This window comes from Onychostoma macrolepis, chromosome 04 (assembly GCF_012432095.1).
Source record: "Onychostoma macrolepis isolate SWU-2019 chromosome 04, ASM1243209v1, whole genome shotgun sequence".
Classification (NCBI taxonomy): domain Eukaryota; kingdom Metazoa; phylum Chordata; class Actinopteri; order Cypriniformes; family Cyprinidae; genus Onychostoma; species Onychostoma macrolepis.
The window spans coordinates 7,907,158-7,934,394 of NC_081158.1; the positions used below are offsets into that span (position 1 = coordinate 7,907,158).

Below are 27,237 nucleotides of genomic sequence, written 5' to 3' on the forward strand. Positions count from 1 at the left end.
TTCATTTTGAATCAGTTTGAGTTATAGGCTGTACATTTAAAAATAAAAAGTCTTCCATGTTGTAGGTCAAAATGATGAAGCATGTGGCATATTATTGAGATATTTTCACAATTTCTTAGGTTGGACCACGATCCATGCAGTACTGCTGCATCAACCATCACATCCCAGTTCTATCAGACGCTGACAAATCTCTTCTCATTCATGGCTGGGGCCTTGAGCTTGAAGTGTGGGTTTTTGTGTTCTGGTTGACCAGCGCAACTTCCTATCGGGTCGTATCCAGAGCCTTTGACATACCCCAGTTAACTGTACATGACATTGTTCACCATGTGGCAAATAAGATTGAGAGCCAAAGAGCACAAGTAATTCATTAACACAGCTGTTGAGGAATTGCAGGAGATTGGAAATGGATTTGCAGGATCTGCAGCTTTCAAAAATGCTGTAGATAGCATTGATGGCTGCCAAGTGAGAATCAAGCCACCTAGATGCTCAACCGCAAACTGTTTTACTCAGTTTAGCTCCAAGCAGTTTGTGACCAGAGAGGAAGTTTTTAGACATCTTTGTAGGATACCAAGGTTCAGTTCATGATTCCAGAGTTCTAAAAACAGCCCACTATTTAGTAATAACAATAAATGTGAAAGTAAATACAGTCATGGCCATAAATATTGGCACCCTTCATAAATATGATCAAAGAAGGCTGTGAAAATTAATCTGCATTGTTAATCCTTTTGATCTTTGATTTAAAAAAAAATCACAAAAATCTAACCTTTCATTGGATAATAAGAATTTAAAATGGGGGGGGGAGATATCATTATGAAATAAATGTTTTTCTCTAATACACACATTGGCCACAATTAACGGCACCCTTTTATTCAATACTTTTTGAAACCACCATTTGCCAGTTTAACAGCTCTACATTTAAATACATCTTATATACGTTGTATTATTCGTATGTGTTTCCTTTATATCTGCACTTTCAGGATTGTAGACGCAGCGCTTGAACAGGACTTTTATTTTGATATGGTGGCATGACGTCATAAGGCTGCGTCTGAGTTTCAGCTGAAGAGAGGTTTGTGGTCTTCACCATTTAAGGTGTTTAAATTGATACAACGCGTTCAGTCTGTTTTATAGTTTTTACAAGCGATGTAAAGTTACTTAATTATTATTGACTGTAACATTGTGATACTTTATCTAACGTTAATGCTTTATATTTTGTGTAAATAAACCGCAAACGGTGCGTCCCTTTTCGCTCACTATGTAGTGAATCAGCGAATAGTAAACACGAATTCAGTCGCGATGCACAAACGGATCTTTCGAAACTCCGAGTCAATTGAATCAATCGGTTCGCAAAATGATTCATTGTTTCGAATCGCGGCTCGCTCAGGAGACACTGCTGCTCAAAACAACGAGAACAAAAACATGAGAAATGACAACTTTTACAAACAATAGCATTTTTTGAAAGTGTAATCTATTCCAAATGTCATATACTAATCATTACATATATTAATCAAAACTAAATTGCAGGTATGTGTGTAAATGTTGTTCTTTTATTTAGCTGTTTACTATCATTATTTATTGCTAAAGTTTTATCTGGTGATTCAGTGATATTAACTCTCACTCTGACTCCCTCACCAGTGCGCTGACTACTGATCAAGGGACCTGATTGAGACGCACCCAGAGATTTAGTTTGCATTTGTTTATCTTTCAGCTAATTATTCTGATCTTAAACAGGACGAAGTGTTCAAACGCACAGAAAAACTCCTGCTGAAGCGACTCAGATCCATGTGATTATAAAGATTGAATGTGATTAAACGCCATTATAAAGATGGCGTTTATTAAAGAGGAGAGTGAAGACGTGAAGATTGAAGAAGCATTAAGAGTCAAACATGAAGATACTGAGGAACAAACAGGTTGGTTTTCATTCTCAAAGCTGAACTGATTTTGTCCTGTACCTTTTCTCAATTCAGGTGTTTTTGTACGCTTGTCTGTGCTCCTGCATCTTTCTCTCCTTTTAATTTTTTTTTAAAGGAATCAGCTTCATTTTTTTTTCTTCAAGTACTCTTAAAAAGCCATTTCCTACTCTCATTTTAGTGCTCTGATTTAACCACTGCATTCAAAGAGTCATGTGTAATTTAATTCTTCAGTGTAAATGCCCACTGCTCGGATCGAGTAACACCTTTACATGTGGAAGTCTTTTGAAAATGTCCTTGAGGTAATTACAGTACATCAAGCAGGATGGAAATTCAAAGTTTTCACCTATCATTCATCAACCTCAGATATGGTTTATCTGTATAAAAGGTGCATTTCTCTCTGAATGTGCTTCCACTGTACTGCGGAGACGACGAGGCAGCATTCTCAACCTTATCTTTGCAGCCAATATTAACGTAAATACATAGTTATAAACATGCAGTTAGTTGACTTATTGCTTAAATGAATGATTTTAGTCTGTCTCTGCCTAAAAATCTTTAGGTGGGAGGGAGTCAGAGAAGAGGCACAGAGTAGAGAGGAGGAAAACATGAATATTTTCTGGCTGTCTGAGGTTTTGCTGATTTTGTTTTGGTATCAAAAGACCTTGGCAATAAAAAACCCAGGGGAGAAAAAGAGCAGGAGAGAATCCTTATAACTCTTTCAACACCAGCGTTTAAAAAAAAAAAAGTTGCCAGCCACCGCCAGCATTTTTGATGATTTTCACCTAACTTTGAAGGCCCTCAGAATATTTTCTGCTATGAATATAAGAACATATTATATATCAAAATAAAGAACCAAGTCTCTGCTTTTAAACAAAAAAAAAAAACTATTTTATTCTATCTTCATGTGTTCATGTTTTATGACCATTTGAATGCAGGTGGGTACCATCAAAAATACAACATTTTGGACAAAAAACTGAGAAAAATGCATTTTTATCAAAGTAGTACATTTTCATGCAAAATACATTCAGATGTCATATTCTTTCACCTGTAAATAATTCTATGAATAATTTAAATTGCATTCAATAAACAGAACAAACAGACACACACATATGATTATACACACACACACAGACTACATTCATACATATGCATACATATACTGTACATGCACGCACACACACACAGATAGATAGAACACACACACACCCCTATTCAGATCGACGGATCGGTTATAACTACATATGTTTCTGTCTGTAAATGCATCTCTCTCACTGACTACATCGTCCCGATCAGATTCAAAATGTTCAAAGCATGATCTACATAGGCTATGATCTATATATGATCTACATTTTCTCTGACATTTCCATGTATGCCGGTCGTCTTCTATTTGCACCCTAAAGACCCGGAAGTCCCGTAACTCATTCAGGACATGCGCTAGGGCTTTCCTTACCGTAATACACCTAGAACACGGATTGCCGTAAAAACTCGTCAATGGCGGGGAAGCGTTTATGAAAGTCAGCAGCACTAGTGCTTTTAGGGGTGGCTCGATACCACTTTTTCAGAACCGATCCCGATCCGATACCAAAAATTCTGAGTATCTGTCGATACCAATACAAATCTGATACCAGCGCAGGTTTTTTTTTTTTTTTTAAATCAGTGTAGAACTTCTATACCTCAATGTGTGTTGAACTGATCATCACACTTTTGTGTTACACACAATCTACAAAATTTTCTTACAAAGAAAAACGAACAAACAGAAAAATGTGTATGTATATGTGTGTATATATATATATATATATATATATATATATATATATATATATAAAATTAGTGGGGAACAAATAAAAATGAATAAGCATTGGACTAGATCTGGTTAAATGTTACACATTGCTCTTTGTATGGTTGTAAAATACATTCATGAAAAAAGTTGTATATTTATATATAAATACATAGGGCCTACTATAAAATTAAAGACATTTCTTTTATATGTATAGCACAGTAATGAAGGCAGCAACATATGATAGATAAGACGAACAAGATAAAGATAGGCTATTAATAATCTGTCAAAAATATTACGATACAAAAGGCTCAATACAGAGCGGCACAAAGCGCTTATGTGCATCGTGTGCGCAGACTGATGCGCTTGAAGCAACACGGAGTCACAGCGCTCCGCATAGAAAAGTTCAAAGCACAAAGGGAAGAGACATTGGTGCATAGTGTATAGGGATGCAACGGTATGAAAATTTCTTATCTCTATTATACCTGTAGTGACCAAAATTATCACGGTTATCAGTATTATCACGGTATTGTTAAAATGTGAGGGAGATGTTCAAAAAGTACTGACACATAAATCACTCCACCAAGTTTTATTTTTAAAAATAAACAAACAACAAATAAAATGACTTTTTTTTTTTTTTTGCATAATCACTAAAACATTAACATTACCAATGATGTTCGGATTTTAAATGACAACTTGACTGACAACAGTTTAATAAAATGTTCAAATATAGCTTTAAAAAAAGTTTCATAAAAAGGTAAACCTCACATTTCAGCCTTTAAATAAAAAAAAAAAAAAAGGTTAAGTCAAAATAATAATTGATTAATAAATGATTATATGTATTTTATGTGCTCCATAAATAATTCTAGTTAACTTATCTGAATTGTTTAAATGTGTAGAATCCACATAAGCTTGTTTTTCATCAATCGGTCAAAATTTACAGCAGGGCATGCAAATTCGGTCCATTTTTGACCAGACAGAAACTGCACACAGGCTGAATGTAAATATAAGTTTCTGTAAATCCACTCTCTGACAGCAGGTGGGGCTTATGGAAAAGCTGAATTACAGCTGTTTTCCGTAAACTCCGTGGACAAAGCAGTATTGCGATTAAGAACACTTCCTTTAGGTATTACACAGAGCGAAGATGAAAACAAAATGCCATCGAATCGTTTCTGAAGACAGTCAGAACCTTCAGAGGTAATTAATTCATTCATATATTCATGTGTATAATTCTCTTAGCACTCTTTTAAAACCTCCCAGCTTTTCCGCCCTAGTTTCACTCAGAACGAAACTATTCTGCTGCTGTGCGCACGTGAGACTGTTACTTAAAACTGTGCTTTGTGCTGGACAGCATTTATTTATCGTGAGTTGTTCAAATCGCGGTAATCGAATACGGTTTTAATGATAATTAAAAAATTAAACTGTAATACTAACCGTGGGGAATTTTATCATGTATTAAATCTGTGCGATAGTTTAACAGTTTTAAATCTCAGTTACTGTGCTCGTGAAGAACAATTCATAGTGCTCTCCGGTGTTGTGATCTAACGTGGTACAAATGAAACAAAAACTCCAGCAAGATAAAGTCCTTTTATGCAAAACCATTTATCTTTATTTACCGATCAAGTATAATATTAGGAACATTGAATCATCTTGGAGAGAGTTTCATTGACTTGACCGTCGTAACCGAACACGACACGCAGTTTGAATGGTGAATGGAGGATGACAGACAGCCGAAGCAGAGAGAAGAGTTTACGTTAACTTGAATTTAAATATTCATTACTACCTCACATTAAACTGTAGAACGCCTTCAGAACACTTGGAATATAGTGCACGGAAACTTTATGATGTTTTTGTGGCTTTCGTGGGGCTTAACAATAACACAGAATAGTATATGCAAAATATTGGATTTGGATTGGTCTCATCTGATCGATGCCCCGATCCGGCAGAAAATGCCAGTTTCGGAGCGATACCGATATTGAATATCGGATCGGCGCACCCCTAGTCGCTTTAAGACCTGCACGCATCTAATATACAGGCACGCATACGTTTCTCTCAACTCTTTACTTTCATTTTAGACATAACCATCTGAGTCTATATGTTGGCAGGGCAAGTAAAAATTTCCTTAGCGTTGATCCCTGAGCTGTATTCCTAGCTAATTTTGAGGAATGTTCCTTCCTGTGATAAGCCGGGTGGGTTTATGAGTGGGCCGCCTCCCCAGGACATATTTTTAATTGGGCGGTCCCTCTGAATCCCGCATGTTAAATTTAGGCTGAATAGACTGTTCATCCCATCTCAGGGCAGTTAAGTGGACAGCACCTGCTCAGAGTGTAGCTATCTCTGGAAAGTTATGCTCCAGCTCAAACTTACTTTGCTCTGGAATATAGCGGTCTGAGGGTGGCTGTGTTCCAACCTGGCTTCTATGACTAGGTTGGGTTCCTCCCCAGTGGGCGCTAAGTCCTTGCCTTGTAAAATAGCTATCCAAGGATAGCTGTGTTTCAGCTCTTTACTGCCTCCTTGTCATGGTTTAAGTAGCAGTCTTTGAGCTTCATGCCTAGATTGTTTTATCTTCCCCGTTAGGGTTTTAAGTAGATGGCCAAAGTTCTGTGGTCTGGGCAGTCTTCAGCCTTGATTGAGGGAACTGCTATTTGGGGATAGCTGGGTTCCAGCTTGGTGACTACTCTTTCTTTACTAGGATTTTTAAGTAGTGGTCCCCTGAACCTCTGTCTAGCCTCTGTGGTCCTTGTATTCTCAGGCTAAAGCATTGCTCACATAACATAGCTGTCTGAGGGTAGCTGTGTTCTTAACTTGGTGTGGATGTCCCTCTTTCATCTGAAACTGGGTTCCCCATTTCTGCCAATCTAAGCGAGCGGCCCGAGATGCTGCATCCTCTCGCCATGCCTTCGGGCTGCCTGTTCACATCTGCTTCAAACAACAAAGTTGGTGACGTGTTCTGCAGGCACCCTCTTATACCTCCGGGTGCTCGCCTGTGATGTCATGGGCTACGTGGGCCAATTTGATTGGAGTTGTTTCACATGTGCTTCAGACACCGGTCCTGTTGGTGGCAGTCCCCATAGGATCCACTAGAGGACGCAGCATCTCGTTCCCTCTAGGGGAACCATGGTTACACACGTAACCCAAGACGTTTTCTAACCACACACACAGTGCACAAACTGCCAGCTGTCACGTGAGTATTAAACTTCTTAAAAAAGTTGTAAAAGTTATTTTACACGTCAGATACACACAGGGTAATGTTAAAAGCACAGAACAAATTCAAACAACTGGGGAAGAAATCACACGTGTCAGTATATTAGGTCTCTTGGTTATGCTGACAACAAACCTCTAATTGCCTTGAACGGCAATTATTTAAATTTGGGATATTGTGACATGTACATTCCCATTAGAAAACTCAGGACTACAATCTAGACATTTGAGGAAGCTCAGAAACAGTGCTTACTGAAATAGCGAATAACTTATTTTGGAGTGACTTTCTGCTTTGAAACTTTGCAGATCTTTTTCATACTCAAACAGCAATACCTCTTTCAGTTGCTTAGTGGGAATCTAGTTGTATGTTGGTTTTGACGCTTTACATGTCTGAATATTTTGATGTCTGTTGCTTTGTTAATTTTTGTCTATTGTCCCCTTAGACCTGATGGTGCTGAAAGAGGAGAGTCAAGAACTGAATGAAATGGGAGAGAAAGATCAATATAAGAGTCAACGTGATTTCATAACTGGAGAAAAATCTTTTAGTTGTTCACAGACTGAAAAGACTTCCTCAAGAAAGAAGGCTCAAAAGACAGGAAGTAGTATTTATTTCACCTGCCAACAGTGTGGAAAGAGTTTTAGTCAAAAAGAAGGCATTAAAAGACACATGAGAGTTCACACAGGAGATAAGCCTTATGTCTGCCAACAGTGTGGAAAGTGTTTCAGTCAAAAAGTAACTCTTAAAGCACACATTAGAATTCACAATGGAGAGAGGCCTTACATATGCCCTCAGTGTGGAAGGAGTTTCACTCAACTTGGAAACCTTGGAGTCCACATGAGTGTTCACACTGGAGAAAAGCCTTACAAATGCCAACAGTGTGGAAAAAGTTTCAACCGGAAAGGAAATCTTAACTCCCACATGACAGTTCACACTGGAGAGAGCCTTTTCACCTGCCAACAGTGTGGAACAAGTTTCACTCAAAAAGGAAGCTTTAACAGACACATGAGAATTCACACTGGAGAGCAGCTTTACACATGTGATCAGTGTGGAAAGAGTTTTGGTCAACATGAAAACCTTAAAGTCCACATGAGAACTCATAGAAGAAAACCCCACACATGCTCTCAGTGTGGAAAGAGTTTCCGTCAAAAACGACACTTTGAAGACCACATGAGAATTCACTCTGGAGAGCAACCCTACACATGCCCTCAGTGTGGAAAGAGTTTCAATTATAAGCGACACTTTGAAGATCACATAAGAACTCACACTGGAGAGAAGCCTTTCACCTGCCAACAATGTGGAAAGTGTTTCAACCGAAAAGGAAGCCTTAACAGGCACATGAGAGTTCACACTGGAGAGAAGCCATTTATATGTGGTCACTGCGGAAAGAGTTTCAGATATAAAATAGGCCTCAAGTCCCACATGAGTTTTCACATATGAGAGAGCTGTATTTTATGTCACCAGTTTGGAATTGTGGAGTTTTACAAACAGGAATCATGTAATAACACTACAGAGAAACATCACTGTGGAAAGACAGAAACAAGACAATCTTGAGGTTCATAGAACCACCCCTGATATTGTACAAAAAACCTGAGCAGCAGATTTGGGCTTTGTTTACACCTGGGTTTAAAGTTAGTTTTGGTTAATAGCTGGTAAAGGAGAGCAGAAAAAAAAACAGGATTGCTAATGATATATAAGGCTATGATTATATCCGTCTTGGATTATGGCTGTATAATATATAGTGCCACATGAATAACATTTTTAAATTGTATAAAATACAGTGTAGAGCTGTAAGGATAAGCTTAGGAGCAGCAAAATCAACTTCAGTTAATGTCCTACTGACTGAGGCAAATGAAATGCCACTGAATTTGCATAGAGTAAAATTATCCCTGGTAAAAATTGTTGGCACCCTTGGTAAATATGAACAAAGAAATCTATCCTTTCACTGAAATAGAAGAATTTAAAATGGGGGGAAAATCTCATTATGAGAAAAATGGTTTTCTCTAGGACACTTTTGACGCAATTAACAGTACCTTTTACTCGATACTATTTGCAACGTCCTTTGCCAAGATCACAGTTCTGAGTTTTCTCCTATAATCCCTTAAGAGTTTGGAGAACACCTGATAAGAGATCAGATTCCCAGCTCTATGTTGGTCCTTCTTCTCTTCAGTTCACCCCACTCATTTTCTATAGGGCTCAGGTCAGAGGATTGGGATGGATATGGCAAAGCTTCATTTTGTGCTCAGTGACCCATTTTTGTGTTGATTTTGATGTTTGTTTTGAATCATCGTCCTGATGGAAGATCCAACCACAGCCCATTATAAGATTTCTAACAGAGGCAGTCGGGTTTAGGTTTATTTTTTTTTTCTGTTGGTATTTGATAGAATCAGTGATGCCATGTATCTGAACGAGATGTCCAGGACTTCCAGCATAAAAATACACCCACAGCATTAAAGATACAGCAGAATATTTATTTTACACATGGGGTAATTTTATCTCTGTGTACACCAAGCCCATTTCAAATGTTTGCTGCCAAAAAAGCTTCTTTGCCAGTCCTGTTTGAAGTTCCATTCATGTCTGATAACTGAATATGCATTCACGTTCATCAAAATGCATTGTATTCACTTCACTAGTCAAAAGGAATGCATGTTGATCCTTCAAATCTTATCCTTCCATCTTATTAAAAACAGACATTTCACTTGCAACAGCAGAACAAACATACATCCAAAATTGGTATTCGGTTCCAAAGTTTTTTAATTTTATTTACTTTTTTTTACCCAAGATGCAGATGAGAGAGTTTACATTGCATGTTTCATTTAAAACATCACTTCCTGCCAGACTGTAAAAAAATTACCTCATTAACAGAACATATACTTTAATTCTTTAAACTTTGCATAATTGTTCCCTTATACCTACATGTACGTACTATATAGGTGCACTAATAAATACGAAAAGGTACACTGTATTCGGTTTACTTACAGTGTACATTTTGGGCTGTAATCTAAGCGTTAACCTTTTCCATCCTTTGTCACAAAACCAAATGGGTGTTTTTGTCCATTTTCAAACCTCTTTGAGGTTACATTATGATATACAAATTCAGGCAATTCTAAACAAATAACTGTGTGTTAGATGTATGCAATGTACAACCCTTTTGATTATAAAAATCTATCAATTGCTTGCTTACCGTGCGCACCCACAACACAGTTAAACCATATGTTATTGTATGTCCGTCATGACAACTCTTGGAGAGTTTAGCATAGTAATATACATGGTAATGTTAATGTGTTTGGTCTTGGTGGAATAGATCTGCTGTGCTGCTGCTGCTGCTGTGACAGAGCAAGTACAGAGACTTGTTACTGCCAATACATCCACAACATGCTACTGTGAGCATGCAAGAAATACTGCTGCTGCACGTATATATGAAAGGGGCTTGACATTAACTTATTTGCTCACCAGCCACAGTGGCTAGTGGTTTTCCAAAATTACTAGCCACTCAGCATTTTCACTGGCCACAATTTTGTTGTTGGGAAATTACATTTTATATGACTAAAGTTACTGCATACTATAATTTATTTAAATTGAATTCTAGGTCATTTTTTGCATATTTAAAGGCCATTTTCCTTAACTGTATTAAATGCATGTGTCATCTTTCATATCAAACTTTTACATTGTATAATAATTTAATTTAATGTTATAAGACAATATAGGGCTGTTACCAATCAAATGAAATCAGGATTAACAAAACTGACATTTCCACTGCAGAAGAAACAGAAGCAGCTAAAGTGGCATTTATGCAGACAGTTTAATGAAGCTGAAATGTAGCATGAATGCATTAACACTGTAAAATTATAATAGCATAAATAATGCTATGAGCTTGGTGTTTGAAATTAGGTTTTTTTTTTTTTTTTTTTTTTTAAATATACAAAATATGAAATGTTGGAAAAAATGCAAAGATAAGCTACTTTGATGAAAGTAAACTGCCAGTAGGTGGCAGCAAGTGACTGTCTTAACGAGTGAGTCATTAAGGTATTTATTCAAATGACTCGTTCAGACGGATGATTCATTCAAGAATGAAGCAAGTGCCTGTCGTTATGAATGGACCACTGAATCATTGACTCAAATGATTAATTAAAAAACCTTATTTTAAGACCTTGTTTAAAATATAAGACCTTTTGAAATTAAAACTTTATTATACAATTTTATTTATTTAAGACTTTTATGGCCTTGAATTTGATACAACTTGATACATTTTGGTGTTATACCCCACAACCACAAAATATCAAAATGTAAAGTCTTTTGATAATTTTCATTGACATGACGTATATTCTTACTTGAAAATTAAACCCATTAGGATGATAAAAGAGCGTGACTCTGATGCTGTATGCAGCTAAAATCAACCACACACTCAGCAAAGCTAAGGAAAATATCGCCTGTGGAAATAAATGAACGTGACATTGAGGTTGCACAGCTAAATATGGCAAACCCTGGTTAAATAAACACAAATGCTTATTTCATTTGAACCTTCTCATATCCGTTGGTGTATCCTCACAGCAATTAAATACGTTAGACTGAATGCTGCAGAATGTTCTGAAGCGCGCTGCAACTGCTTCAGCAAGCAGAACACCTGAAGAGAGTTGTGTGTTGTCTGAGTCTGCCAGCTCTGACTGAATAAAAACTGTTTACACACACAAATGTTTACAATGGTTTTAGAAATGTTTGTAATGTCATTTCTAGTTTAAAACAGTTTAAAATGTTACCACACAGCATTTGGTTCTGGGAACATTTAAAAAACTACAACACTTTATAAGAATGTTATGGCATAATGTTAATAATTAATTACATTTAAATAGCACTTTTCTAGACACTCAAAGTGCTTTACTTTGTTTGGGGGTGGGGAGGTCTTCTTATCCACCTGGATGATGCAACCAGTGTTGGGGAGTAGCGACGCTACTAACATAAATACATTTTTCAGTAGCTACTTTTAAAACCGTGTGGATTTTCCAGTAGCTAACTACTTTTTCCAGCAAGTAGCGGTGTAGCGTGACCAAAAGCTACATTCTGTTTTGCGTCCTGACGAGTAACGAGCATGTAATGCATTGGAGCAGTGCAGCATCGTCTTCTGACTAGATCACAAACTAAATTTGTTCATTACCGCCATCTGTGGTGATATAACGCACCTCGCGGCTTTACAGTCTTTCCACCGACAAGAGATCGTCTGATGATTCTGACTTCATAATAATTCTTTATTAACAATTATTCAGTTATTTGTAGCCTAATGTTATTGTATAATAATAATAATAAGAAGAATAGAAAAATTTAAAGTAGTTTCAATGTAGCTAGCTTTTTTTTTTCAGAAGGGTAGCTTGAACGTAGCTTAACTACTTTAATTTACGAGTAGCTTGTAGCTGGTCAAGCTACAGTTTCAGAGTAGCTTCCCCAACACTGGATGCAACAGCAGCTATAGTGCACCAGAACGCCCCACAAACCAGCTTACTGCTACAGAGGAGACAGTAGCTGGGTTTCCATCTAAAGTTGCGAATTTAACATATGCACAAAATTTGAATTTTTCCATCCAAAGTTGCGAATTTAACATGCACAAAATTTGAATTTTTCCCTCCGAGTCAAAGAGAACAAAATCGTCGCTTCCTGATAAACTGGCACTATATATAACTAAGAAAGAGAAGCCATTGAATATAATAATTTTATATATAATAAATTACTTGCACCTCAGAGCGAGAAGACGCAACACAATAAATGTGGTCATTGCTTTCGGAGGAGGAGGCCTGTTGTTTGGGAATGCAGTCGTAGATAGTTCTGGGAGGCAATTATACAGAAATACTTTGATGACAGACTTTTTTTGCAGGCGTTTCAGAATGCCCATAACATTTCAGATGCTGTGCAACGAGATCGGTCTGCTGGTTAGTCAGGATATGCCGCCCCATACCGCAAGTCGCATGACTTTTTTGATGCGCAAGGGGGAATTTATCTGGCAAATGTGTTTCCATCTCCCATTATTTGCATTACTCTTTTTTTGCACAAGCCAAAAGCCACCTCAAGCAAAAGTTTTTTGCAAATTAAGTGATTTTTATTCAAAATTTTGCGTTCCGTCCCTCGTTTCTGATGTGATGCTTAAAAATGCACATAAAAACAGGGTGATAGAAACATAGCTAGTGATAAAGCCAATCAGTAGATGTTCTATCAATGTTATCACCAAACATTTATAAAAGATCATCATTAGCATAGTTTTAGAAAGTTCTTAGAGCATCTAGAGAGTTGTCCTTGGTTTTAGAGGAGCATTCTGAGAACAAAAACAAAACTGAAAAATTCTAGCTGTAACAATTTTTAAACTACTTAAAGTTCATTTTATGATAAAAACTACTTAACCCTTTAGGCGCCAGGGTTTTTTTGAAAAAATGCTGGATTTTGACATCAAGATTTCAAAAGCTTGTAGCTTGAAAGGGTTTAAAGATAGAGATCTACTGTAAATTAGAAAAATGTTGGGCATGACCTAAAGTTTATGTGGGGTGTAAATATACTCATCTAATTTGCATGTTATGATGTCATCAGGGGGCGGTCCTCTTGAATTTCATAATATTCAGGAAATAGTAGATATTGAATTGATATTTGAACTTATTTGCATGTTTTTTTTGTCTTTTTATCCTCATTCCACATGATCAGGAAAAGAGGAAACCAACAATAAAACAGGAGAAAGTACTAAATTATTACTATATTACTATACTATGTGTAAAACGCATGTGAACATTAGCCTACTTTTTGATCAGTTCATCAGTAATATTCAGGAAATAATAGATATTGAATGGATGTTTGAACTTATTTGCATGGTTTTTTTTTTTTTTGTCTTTTTATCCTCATTCCAAATGATCATGAAAAGAGGAAATCAACAGTAAAACAGGAGAAAGTAGTAAATTATTACTATATTACTGTGCCATAGTAAAATACATGTACCTATTTTTTTTATCAGTTGACCAGCTATCTGCCCAATCAGGTATCTAGGTGACAGTTTATAGTTCTTGAGAGTATGTACCTCTCATTGCATGGCACAGCGCACAGACCTGCCCCTCACTGACTGCACCTGTACTGTCTGCCGGCGGCCCTTTGAGCGCGCGATCAGAAAAAAAAGACGCAATCTGGCCGACCATCAGCAACGCGATGCCTCTCCTATGGACACTAAGACCACGTCCACCCCTGCCACCCCCATCCCCGTTGGGCAAGGCTCGAAATTATCACTTGATGGTGCTATGTGAACACTCTCGCCATTTACGGCGGCGCCATTGCGCATGCAAAGATGTACCAGGAGATGCGCGATCATTAGATGGCCGATCGTCATTTCCAAAGGCAAATATTCCCCTTCAGAGTCAGAATAGGCGAATAACATTTGCAACACGTCCTCACAGTACAACTTTTTATTAGCCATTTGGCGATTTTCTCTCACAAATCTCACAATTTACTCAGACGCTAAGAACTGAACTGCTTCCGCATCAATGACACGATAGCTCACTTGCTCTGCTATTTCCTCGAACAATTTTGGTCTAGAATCGAAGTACTACATGTCTGCCATCTAGTGGTAGGGAATACAAATCAGATACTACACCATATTAGGAACTACAGTCTGTTTAATGAAGTATGATGTCTTGTCGCAATTTTGCGACTTTGGCGCTTAGAGGGTTAATTACAGTAAGTTAAGTCTAAGTGGACGTCCATGACATGCAGAGTCCCACAAGGCTCAATTCTTGCACCGCTCTTGTTTAGCCTGTATATGCTCCCACTAAGTCAAATAATGAGAAGGAACCAAATTGCCTATCACAGCTATGCTGATGATACGCAGATTTACCTAGCCTTATCTCCAAATGACTACAGCCCCATTGACTCCCTCTGCCAATGCACTGATGAAATAAACTGTTGGATGTCCCAGAACTTTCTTCAGTTAAATAAGGAGAAAACTGAAGTCATTGCATTTGGAAACAAAGATGAAGTTCTCAAGGTGAATGCATACCTCGACTCTAGGGGTCAATCAACTAAAAACCAAGTCAAAAATCTTGGGGTGTTTCTGGAGACAGACCTTAGTTTTAGTAGTCATGTCAAAGCAGTAACTAAATCAGCATACTATCATCTCAAAAACATTGCAAGAATTAGATGTTTTGTTTCCAGTCAAGACTTGGAGAAACTGGTTCATGCCTTTATCACCAGCAGGGTGGATTATTGTAATGGTCTCCTCACCGGCCTTCCAAAGAAGACCATTAGACAGCTGCAGCTCATCCAGAACACTGCTGCCAGGATTCTGACTAGAACCAGAAAATTTGAGCATATTACACCAGTCCTCAGGTCCTTACACTGGCTTCCGGTTACATTTAGGATTGATTTTAAAGTACTTTTACTCGTTTATAAATCTCTAAATGGCCTAGGACCTAAATACATTGCAGATATGCTCACTGAATATAAACCTAACAGACCACTCAGATCATTAGGATCGAGTCAGTTAGAAATACCAAGGGTTCACACAAAACAAGGGGAGTCTGCTTTTAGCTATTATGCTGCCCGCAGTTGGAACCAGCTTCCAGAAGAGATCAGAAGAGCCACTTTTAAATCCAGACTCAAAACTCATCTGTTTAGCTGTGCATTTGTTGAATGAGCACTGTGCTACGTCCGAACTGATTGCACTATGTATAATCACTTTCTATTCTTAAATGTTTTAAATTCTTTTAAAATCAATTTTTAAATCACTTTGTTTTTATTGTTGTGATTTTTATTATTTTTAATAATGACTATTTCACTTCCTTTTATGTAAAGCACTTTGAATTACCATTGTGTATGAAATGTGCTATATAAATAAACTTGCCTTGCCTTGCCTAAGTTTTAGTAATTAGTTAATTTACAACCCTTCAGATATTGCACAGAGAACTGCCAGAGGCCTGTCTGTGGCCTTCGATACAGTAAATACATAGTATAAAACTAACAAAATATATGAATTATCCTAAGCAAATGTCACACGTGCCCTGTTATGTATGTGAACTTTTATGTTTCTTCCTGTCTGGTGTCTTTGTAGTCAGTTTGTAGTTCTTTTGGCTTCCCTCAATTCTCCCTGATTGTCTCCAGGTGTGTCTTGTCAGCTTGGTACCCTGTGTGTATTTAACCTCTTGTGTTTCCTGTGTTCAGTGTCAGTTCATTGCTATTGTCCATTGTTGGATATAGTGTTGTTGACTTCAGTTCTGTTCCTGTTTCTTTGTACCTGCTCTTTTTTTAGGGTTATTAATGAATTCTGCACATGGATCTTACTCTCCCTCATGTCTGAAGCTCATCTACATTACATGAAATAAGTGACACACAGCCCAGGCAGAAGTGCAGCCAATAAAATCCCAAGTACGTCCGTCATGACCTCAGAAATAAGAATAAAGCATTTTATGTCAGCATATGACGAAATTACTTTGTTTTATGATAGAAAAATGAGCCCGGTCTCATGAAAATGCGTATAAATGGTACGAACGTGTTTGGCGTGCATATAAAACGTTTTCGCATGCATATGATAGCAAATTTGTTGGCGTGCATATGATATGCATCTACCTCACAACCCTAATCCTACCCATCGCGTAGCACATACACGCCAAAGTCTATTTTTGCGTATCAATACCACGAGTTTTTGTTTTTATTTGGCGTACTATTTATATGCACTTTCATGAGATCGGGTTGGAAAAACAGATTATTAGTCCTAATGTTATAGCAGAATTCCATCAGTTCTACATGATTTACAATAGAAATGTCCCTTTGCTGCTTGTTATCAGTCAGATTTTAGTAATAATATATCAGCTTTCCACCTTGAGAATAGGCACTATCTGTTTTTTTAGTATCCAGGTTGGCGCTGTCGTTTCACTTACAGTAAGGACTGCAGCATGATCCTTACCTGTTTCTTCTTGAGGTTATAGTTTAACCTCAGATTATAATGACTTGAATGAGTGGAGTAATCTCTTTCTGTATATGGTTTCTTCTGTGCTCTTTTATGCACACGTGTGTGTTTGTTTGTGTGGAGTGTGTATTGCAATATAAGAGCTGCTTTTGAATGACTGGGCTGAACTGACTAATCTTCTAAATAAATATTGGAGAATAATACTCACTTCTGTTTCACCTTCAGATTTAAGAAAGACTTTTTTTTAATCTTTTATAAATGCAAGTTAAGAAAATAGCTTAAGTCATTTCTGCATCCTGTCTTCTTTTTATCTGCACAAGCAGCATCTGTCATTTCCACAAACAGTAGTGACATATCCAAATATAAAAGTGCCAATTGTTCGTAGAACCTTAAATATGATTATTCTCGAAGGACATTTAATTCCCATATGCTATACTGGAGAAATATAAGCTCCCAGTATAAGCTGATATAAGCAGCTTGAGTATAAATGAAATAAATAAAATGCATTTTCTTACAGTTTTTCTTAGTTACTTTGGTACATTTCTCCAATCGTCCTTAACATCTGCAAACCAACAAGTGCATTTCTCAAAACAATCTGACTGCTTCCATTGTCCTCATTTGTAAGTCGCTTCCCAGATAGCACACGTACGTCTGCAAGATGTCTGTTAAAGATATCTTGATCTGGAAAGCATTTGCTGTCTACAAATGTCTGACAGACGTCTTTCAGATGTCAGTTTTACATACATTCTAAATCATAAACATCTAATAGACATCTATTTGACATCTAAAAGGAGACGTCCTATAGACGTATTGCAGATGAGCAAACACGTTTTGCAGATGTAAATGCAGACGTCAAATAGTTGTCTCCGAGATGTTACGTGTGCTATCAGGGTTTGGATAAAAGCGTCTGCTAAATGACTAAATGTAAATGTAAATTTGTACCTACAAACACATGCAAATCCTTAGTTTATCTCTGAAAAAAGGTAAATTCCACGTCATTATTTAGACGTCACTATATCAACAAACCAGAGAAACTATTCCATTTATTAATCAAGTCCACACTTACCCTAAAGTAAAAGCCAAACATAGGCCAGAAAAATGTATAAAATTGTGAAATGCTGCAAGCTCACGTAGTTTTTTCCCCTTTTGCATCAAACTTGTAACAGATGAAGTAGTGAAACAGCAGAAAAACGGGTGTGCCTCACTACCTTGAAAAATATTTCATAACAGTTGACTAAAGTTAACACTGTGTGGTTAGTTTAACAAAAGTTTATTGACACTGCGGTAGAGAACTGCACCTAAAGAAAGTTATTTGTACCATTACAGTTTGTAAGGATATTGTTTGTACCGTGGATCAGAAAATATGCAAAGCATCATACACATTGTTATGAAAAGTAGATACATGTACAAATCAAACTTAAAAGGTCATTATGTAAATCAAATTATAGGGTAATTATGCAAATCTGGATCCTACAAACAACAGATCTTAAACCATAGGTTTAGGTTTGTGTAATCCATACTTATCATTGTCATATGTTGACCTAAAAGCGTATTCGCAACCTCCGGGGGACGTCCCCTGTTACTGTAAAACAAGCAAGTCCCATCTGCTGGTTGGTGAAATAAAACAGACATAAAGCCTGCAAATATATACTAAAGTGAACTAAAATGCACTTACAAAACTGTCACTTCATTTGTTTAATGGAATTGATTTTTATCCACAGGAGCTGGTTTGAGCCAAAATTAATTGTATTTTATTAATTAATGTTCGTAACTGGAATCAATTGAAGTACTGAAACTACGGAATTGTGTTAATCTCAAAAGTTTGAAACACAAATGTCTATAAACTGACATTTTTGTTGAATAAAATAAAAATCCTTGGGGATTACTGTGGTAATGCTAATTGAAATTTTATTCACAGAGAAAGCAATTCAGCCTGAAAGCAGTTTCACAGACACTCAATATCAGAATAAAATGGGTGAATTAGTTAAATCTGGACACTTTGACACTGATTGTCACTTCAACACTTCAGATCAAGAAATGAGATGCATGATAACAGCTAGAATATGATCACGTTAACATACAGCTGCTTGTGATGAAGTAAGAACATAAGAGGTTTTATTGTCAGAGATTACCCATAACTCACCCGAATGCTGTGAGATTTATTAATGCAGTAAGAAACAAAAATGGCTTCTTTTTTTTTTTTTACTTTTAAAAAGTGATTGTATTTGTTGTATAGCTTTGCTGTCACAAACCTTCAAAAAATGATGCTACAAAAAAAAAAAAAAAAAACTAAAATAGTTAAAGCATTATTAAATATTAGGAAGATGAAGGAAGCAATGCTACTTCTCACAAATCCCTCTTTTCTTAAGTGAGCATGGGGCATCATTCCAGTTTTTCAGGACAGCATTTGAAGGTATCAGGTCAACACAGTCCTCATCTCCACCAGAATTATTTGGCTGTCTCTCAGACCAAAACCTGAAAAATGCACAGATTCAGTTCATGAACTACTCTAAGTATTTACTAAGTCATGCAATTATATATAAAAAAAAAGACGGGTCACACTTTATTTTAAGGTTAAATTCTTGCAATTAACACCATTAACTACGACTTTTGCCTCAAACTCCTAATTTGCTGCTTATTAATAGTTAGTAAGGTAGTCGTTAAATTGGGCAGGATTAGGGACGCAGAATATGATCATGCATAATATATGCTTTATAAGAACTAATAAACAGCCTATAAGTTAATAATAGGCATGCTAATAAGCAACTAGTTAATAATGAGAATTGTTCCCTATACTAAAGTGCTACCGAAAAACAGGTTTAAAACAAATGCATAAGCTGCACAGTGGTTTTCTGTGAGCGTTTTAACACTTACCCTTGATTCAGTGATGAATTATCCACCCATTTCATTTCCCCCTCGTTTTCTATGTCAGACAAACCGATCCACACAGTCTCCTTGACAAATGAAGAAATGAACCTCTGTGTATAAAACAAGACGTGAGTGTTTGTGACCTTCGATACATTTGTATTCTTTATCTGGGATTATTTAACTGACATAGAACAAAGACAGTTGCTAGTATTAATAATGCATTTTCAACAGCAAGGACTAATAAAAGATACGTCCAACAAGTTTGTGCATCATATTACTTTAGCATTAATTAATTAACTGATTGGTTGTTTGTATGAGTAAATCTATTTAAAGATGTGCGCAGAATTGCACCTGCTTGTCTTCACTTTTGATAATGACCAGATCAGCACCACGATCCCTGCAGTACTGCCTGCTGTCAGACCAGTTCATTGCTTCACTGGACCAGAACAACAACTCTGAAACACACAGCAACACACTTTTTAAAACGGATATGAAGAGAAAACCAGCTGCTTTCAATAAACGAAAAACAAAATACAATTGTAGTTTAATTTGTACTGTATAGTAAACTACAAGTACATACAAATCCTGTGCTACAAACCTTTCTCAAATAACTGTTTTAGTTCAGTCTCTAACTCCAGATTCTTCTGGCTCAAAGAGTCAAAACTTCTCTGTAACTGGCTTTTTTCGGAAGTGAGATTGTTGACTCTCTTTTCCAGCTCCAGTTTCGTCTCATTCAAAGAGTCGAAGCTTCCTTGCAACTGGCTTTTTTCAGAAGAGAGCTGATTGACTCTTTTCTCCAACTCCTGATTCTTCTGATTCAAAGAGTCAAAATTTCTCTCTAACTGGCTTTTCTTAGAAGAGAGATCATTGACTCTTTTCTCCGACTCCTGATTCTTTTGACTCAAAGATTCAAAACGTTTCTGTAACTGGCCATATTCAGAAGTAAGATTATTGACTCTTTTCTGTGACTCTCGATTCTTCTGATTCAAAGAGTCAAAACTTCTCTGTAACTGGCTTTTTTCTGAAGTGAGATTATCGACTCTCTTATCCAACTCCAGTTTCGTCTGATTCAAAGAGTCAAAACTTCCTTGCAACTGGCGTTTTTCAGAAGAGAGCTGATGGACTCTTTTCTCCGACTCCTGATTCTTCTGATTCAAAGAGTCAAAATTCCTCTGTAACTGGCCGTATTCAGAAGTAAGATTATTGACTCTTTTCTGTGACTCCTGATTCTTTTGATTCGAAGCGTCAAAACTTCCCTGTAACTGGCTTTTTTCAGAAGAGAGATCATTGACTCTTTTCTCCAACTCCTGATTCTTCTGCTTGAAAGAGTCAACATTTCTCTCTAACTGGCTTATTTCAAAAGTGGGATCATTGACTCTTTTCTTCAACTCCGGATTCTTCTCACTCAGAGAGTTGAAGTTGTTATGGCATCTTGAATTGGACTGTAACATCTGTGTAACTTCTATATCTTTATCCGCCATGAGCTTGATATGCAGTACTACAATGGCAGCCAAAAGGAAAATACATATGAAGCCAAAGCATGCTATACTCAAAACAAGTCCTGCAAAACAAGAACAGCAAAATCAAAATTATGAAGGTTCATTTTTATTTTGTAGTATGAGGACTTTTAAAAATGTGTCCATAGATACAAATATCTGGAAATATACACTGGTTAAGGACAAAAACTGAAAATTACTAAACTGAACATATTCAGTAAAAGCAGACATTTTAACTGCCAAATCTCACCAATAAAATATCACATCTTCTGAGTCACAATAAAAGATTGCTTACTGTGGTTTCGGGCTCTCTCTTTGGATTTCTGGTCTTTATTAACAAAATGATCTTTATCTCTGTCCAGTTCCCTCTCACTGGAGCTGCAGTTGGTCTTTTGTTCAACATCTTGTTCTGGTTCCATGACTACTTTTGTGTCTCTTCCGTTGAGATTTATTGGTGTTCAAATGAACAACAATTTGATGTGTTCAAATACACATTTCCCTCTCAAAAGAGTTATGCTATTCTACAAACTGCCAAACTTGGAGGAAATTTCATCACACAACATCAGGTTACTCTGAATTATTATCAAGTGCATCTGGGTTCAAAAGGAAACTTGCTGAAACATGTATGTCACAACATTGCCCTAAGCAAGGCTGAGTAAATAAGCTCAGTATAAGCTAAAAAGAGTAACAGTGCACAATGTTATCATTTTTAACATAAATTAAAAGTTTAAACCACCAGATTAGGCAATCATGTGATATTTAAAAAAAAACTTGGTAACACTTTACGGTAAGGGTACATGAATTACCATGAATTCATGCATAAATTAATATGTGAATCATGCATTACTTCATGCATTAATATCTCATGAATTATCAGGAACTAACATGAGTTCAAAGTCTTTCATTCATGACTTCATGGATGAACAACACCTTAATTAATACATTAACTAAGGCGAGTACATTATCATGATTTATGATTTATTACGCATAATCATGATGTTTTCTTTGTTCACAAAAAAACAAGGTCTTTACTATCTATTGTGGATAAAGCTATGCTTATGGTACATGATTCAAAAAAGCATTATTTTGTGCATGTAAGACTACTTGAATTATTAAAGGAATATACAAAAATCCACATTACCTCATGCATGCATACAGGCTAGAACAGTATATCAATTAATGTGAGAACTAATGTTTTTCATTAAATATGATATGAGTTATCAAGCATGTTCATATCACTTTAGTTGAGGGGCCACACACATGATGAAGTCATGAGAAGTTAATGCTTAGTTAATGATGATTACTGTATTTCGATGTTAACAGAATTCACATACTGTGTTCTGTGATTGGCCAATGTACATTTACCTGCAGGCTACTATGAAGAAGATGTGAACATGCTTGATAACTCATATCATATTTAATGAAAAACAGTTTTAACATTAATTGATATACTGTTCTAGCCTGTATGCGTGCATGAGGTAATGTGGATTTTTGTATATTCCTTTAATAATTCAAGAAAGAAATGTACCATAAGCATAGCTTTATCCACAATAGAAGACCTTGTTTTTTTGTGAACAAAGAAAACATCATGATCATGCGTAATAAATCATAAATCATGATGATGCACTCACCTTAGTTAATGTATTAATTAAGGTGTTGTTCATCCATGAAGTCATGAATGAAAGACTTTGAACTCATGTTAGTTACTGATAATTCATGAGATATTAATGCATGAAGTAATGCATTATTCATACATTAATTTATGCATGAATTCATGGTAATTCATGTACCCTTACTGTAAAGTGTTACCAAAAACTTTAATGTCTTTAAAGCATTAATAGTTTTTTTTCTTTCGTTTAGTAGCCTACATTTCTAGAAATCTAGAAAAGACGATGCTGGCTGTGACTAAGCGCAGCGGGTTAAGATACCATCTCTTCCTGTTTTTTTTCTTTCTTTTTCTTTTTGTGTAAAGAAAATGCTGTGTTGTTGTTGTTATTATTATTATTATAAGCAAAAATAACATTATTAACCATTATTTTTTCTACTTGAACCGGTTTCGGAACGGAAATATTACAGAGGAATGCAGGAAAAGAAACATTAAAATATCAATTCTGCTCGGAGTGAACCAATTTGACTTTTTTTTTTCGTTTTCTAGCCCTGTTTCCAGTTCACCACGTCTATTCAAACAGAGCGTTCTGATGAGGGGGGTTAAAAACAGGACAGAAAATAGCCTATTACTTCTAAATTATGTTTTTTTTTATGTGAATCTTGATAACATTATAAGGGGACCTCGGAGAACAGTACAAAATAATAATAAAAAAAAAAAAGCCAGTTAATGACCCATTTAAATTTTACATATTTGTTACATAAATGTTACAGTTCACAGGGATGTTGAAGGGAAATCAGGAAACAGGAGACAATCCTGACTGTAGATGAGTTTATTTGAGCTTCTGTTCAAAATATATGATTAGTGCGAAACATACAGTCATAACCACACCGAATATACAAGGAATTTCTTAAAAGACACATATAACATAATACAGAAATATAACTTTTAAATCCAATAAGCAGATTTACTCAGAACTTACTAAAGAACAAATCAAACATAAAAGTAAATCAGAAAAATAATGAAGCAGTCTATGAAAAGCGTGAATGTAAGTAAACACATCAGCTCTTAATTTCTGCTGCAGATGAAGTTGAGTTTGTGAGATTCAGGAAGGCTGATCCAGCGCTGATCTCCTCCAGACTGAACTGCTCCTTTTCTCTTCTCGAGGCTGCAGTTTTCCGGAGTCGTTCCGTTCCCTGGAGCCCAGTTCTGATAGCACACGATCTCTCCACTCAGCCAGAGCCACATGTTCATGCTGCAGTAGTTGTGTAAACCCAACCACACCTCCGCAGTAGACGCCCGTTTAACCACGTTCATCACACGACGCTGAATCTCTTCTGAATGAACCGAGACCAGATCCACATGATTCTGTCTGCAGTATCTCAGAGCTTCAGCCCACGTCAGATTCTCTCTGATCAGAATCAGTTTATCTGGAAACCAAAGAAACCACAAGCTGAAGCTAGAGAGAGACTGATCACAAACAACATGCAGAACAAACACTGGATGAATTTGTCATGTCAGATTGTGTTTTGTGAGGATTTACTCACTTTCATGACACATAAAAGGAAACTGAAATGTGCAAGAAATGCCATAGTCCCTGAGCGTTCGGTTCAGTTACTGCACAGTTTTCATGACCTCCATAATTATCAGGTTCACCATGCATATAGTATCTGAACGAGGAGTTATTCTGATCTGACCACTGCCATGAGTCTCTGAACAGACCGATCCAGACTTGTGATCCAGATAACTGTCTATCACTAATGATCTTCTGAACCTGTTGATTGTCATTCTGGATCCTCACACTGGCCAGATCAGAGTGATTCTGTCTGCAGTAACTCTGAGCGTCTCTCCAATTCTTCATCTGATTGACAAAGACGAGTCCTGTGTTCGCTTTAAGAAAAACAAATGAGAAAAAGATTCATGAATCATTTTTTTCATTATTCTTATGCTGCTTTATGGTTTGGATGTGAACAGGAACACATTATTTAATCCTTTTTAACCCTGTGTATGAGGTTGTATCACAACTATTCAGTGTTTCCACCATATAATTCTAATTTTAAGTTTCAGAGATTTAAATACATATAAGCATTAGCAAAATATACATTTATAGTTTGTAAAATACACACTGATGTCTGTGGAAGCGGCAATAACAATCCTTACAAATATGATTTGACAACATGTTTTATGTTACGTTTGTGAATATTTTTAATAAAACAAGAAAAATGATATAAAAGCGATACATCACTCATTTACAGCTGGTGTGTCACATGACAAGCATGACGCATCGCCATGGAAACAATAAGGCGATACAGTCTGAAATAATGGTCGCCTAAAAACCTCACGCTGGTATATTTTAAACTCACTTGTGAAAAGATTGAAGACTTGAGCTGCTTCTACAGCTGGTAATTATGATATATTGAATATTCACAGATATTTAAAATTATACCGTGATCTGTCTAAAAACTTTATTCTGATCGTCTAGAACATGTGCATTCAAACCATTAAATTAAACACACAAATACAGACCGTCAGTCGCACACAGAGAAACATTTCGAACCACAGAAACTTGATGTCAACCTGCGCCATTAATTTTTTTTATAAATTATCTTCACTATTGAATCACTACATTACATTTCTCTGCAACGAGGGTTTATGTTGTAATGGACTTTCATTCCTACATGGACCAGACTCAAGTTCTACATATGAAAAATTAAGTCCTTACAGGTTTGTGTTGAGATACTGAAGGCTGAAAATATCAATCTGAATCACGTCTAGTCACTGCTGTATGTTTATTATTAATAATATAAGATCAATTTAGATATCTAAGATTTGTAGACTATTTAATAGCAAGTTTCTATTGTGACATTATTAGATACAGCGACAAAAAAAAGGATCAAATTAAAGAGTCATCCTGTTTAATATTCCATTAAAATTAGTATGTCGCAACAATAAATAAACTCACTGTTGTTGCAGATGAAATGCCGGTTGTCATTACATGTCAAATCATGCCATTGTCCATTTAACGTCACAGCACACTCATCTCCGCCATCTGGTTGTCCAGGTTCCCAGTTCAGATAGAGCGCAGGTTCACCTGAAGACCAGTGCCATTCATCACGACCAGTCTTCTTCAGCCCAATCCAGACATACTGAACACTTCCATCATTCACACTCTTGTTCAGCTCGTTCATGTCGTTCATGTCGTCAGCGGTGGCCAGATCTGTGTAATTCTCTCTGCAGTATCTCTGAGCTTCAGTCCAGGTCTTCATCTCGTTTATAAAGTGATACTGACGCTGAACACATTCAGATACGGAGCAGACAGCTGTGAAAGAGAGGGTTTGATTTAATGATTTTCATAACAGGATCAAACTTAATGAAACTAGAAACCAGAAATAAAACCACAAACACACTAACCAACGAGAAGAATGAAAAATAGAGTTTGGTCCATTTCTGAGGAAGAAAAAAACATATAAACTCAGATTTAAAATATTCACAGATTCATTTGGTGCAAAAAATTATTTCAGCGATAATTAAAAATCCATCTCAACAGGAACATAAATGCACTGGACACAATGATAAAGACAATATTAACATGTCAAAGTCTAATTCTAGTTAAAGAATGAACATGTGATTTGTTCTTACTTCAGAGATCGTGTGTTTCTGTCCCGAGTCTGATGTTTCTGTCTGCAGCTTCGAAATGTGTGATTATTATATCTGCTCTTATCCCTCATTCAGCATCACATCATTTGTTTATTTCTCAAAATAAATGACCTTTTAATAAAAAAATATGTTCTCTCTCTGTGTTGGTGTTTGTTGCTGTAATTCTCTGGAAGTGTGTTAATTTGAATGTGGTAGAGACCTGTTTGTTCTGTGTGCACAATGCAATGACACATGGAAATAAAGAAAATAGCAACAACACATTCAACTCCTTATTTATGGAAATCACAGGCACAGAGAACATGTACACAGATGATGTTGCTTCCTCTTCACATGATGCCAACTCACGGTCAACATTATAACAGTATTCATTTACTGGTGTAACAAAACATGCTTGCTATATGAACCTCTTTCTGTCTCTTTTTTCACTGATTAACATCATATGAAGATCTCCAATAACTATACATGACTTATGTTCACATTCACTTATGCCATTTTTATACTACAACAGCAGCACAGAAAGGTGCATAAATGCATTCACACATGAGTTACAAGAGCAGGAAATTAAATATAGAAACATTGAATGAAGATGTGAATTCATAAATAATCTACAGTCACGTTAGTTACAGTTCAGTTAAAATAATGGTTTTAATTATTAGTGTATCTTGTGTGTTTCATGATTATAATTCAGCATCTCCAGTGGTGTTTGTAATGTAACTGCAGGTGGTAAATTTGAAAAACAATGTTAAATTGTGCATTTTCATTCATTTTTTGAGCGAGTTACATTAAGCTACTGTATGTGTTACGGGGC

General features: G+C 36.4%; 3 protein-coding genes and 1 pseudogene across 7 annotated transcripts; 2 read left to right on the plus strand and 2 right to left on the minus strand.

Annotated features, from left to right (window-relative positions):
* The first annotated feature begins 1,006 nt into the window (after window positions 1-1,006).
* LOC131538772 (gastrula zinc finger protein XlCGF8.2DB-like) lies at window positions 1,007-10,743 on the plus strand. 5 transcript variants are annotated; one of them, XM_058772882.1, is made up of 3 exons: window positions 1,007-1,066; window positions 1,729-1,907; window positions 7,329-10,743. In XM_058772882.1, the coding sequence occupies exons 2-3, from the start codon at window positions 1,823-1,825 to the stop codon at window positions 8,321-8,323; spliced, it is 1,080 nt and encodes a 359-aa protein (XP_058628865.1). In that variant the 5' UTR covers window positions 1,007-1,066; window positions 1,729-1,822; the 3' UTR covers window positions 8,324-10,743. The 5 variants fall into 5 exon arrangements, with proteins under 5 accessions (XP_058628865.1, XP_058628863.1, XP_058628861.1 ...); XM_058772880.1 differs by having other exon boundaries at window positions 1,046-1,066; window positions 1,706-1,907; XM_058772878.1 differs by lacking the exon at window positions 1,007-1,066 and adding an exon at window positions 1,081-1,521 and having other exon boundaries at window positions 1,633-1,907.
* A 3,038-nt stretch (window positions 10,744-13,781) lies between these two features.
* On the plus strand, window positions 13,782-17,364 carry LOC131538791 (uncharacterized). Its single transcript, XM_058772914.1, has 2 exons — window positions 13,782-15,997; window positions 16,146-17,364. The coding sequence occupies exon 1, from the start codon at window positions 14,604-14,606 to the stop codon at window positions 15,531-15,533; it is 930 nt and encodes a 309-aa protein (XP_058628897.1). The 5' UTR covers window positions 13,782-14,603; the 3' UTR covers window positions 15,534-15,997; window positions 16,146-17,364.
* A 1,329-nt stretch (window positions 17,365-18,693) lies between these two features.
* Window positions 18,694-21,816, minus strand: LOC131538733 (interaptin-like). Its single transcript, XM_058772803.1, has 5 exons — window positions 21,462-21,816; window positions 20,269-21,231; window positions 20,022-20,125; window positions 19,677-19,780; window positions 18,694-19,277 (listed from the first exon to the last, which is right to left on the minus strand). The coding sequence occupies exons 1-5, from the start codon at window positions 21,583-21,585 to the stop codon at window positions 19,142-19,144; spliced, it is 1,431 nt and encodes a 476-aa protein (XP_058628786.1). The 5' UTR covers window positions 21,586-21,816; the 3' UTR covers window positions 18,694-19,141.
* Window positions 21,817-23,506: 1,690 nt separating this feature from the next.
* On the minus strand, window positions 23,507-26,217 carry LOC131538780 (C-type mannose receptor 2-like; annotated as a pseudogene).
* Between the last annotated feature and the right edge of the window lie 1,020 nt (window positions 26,218-27,237).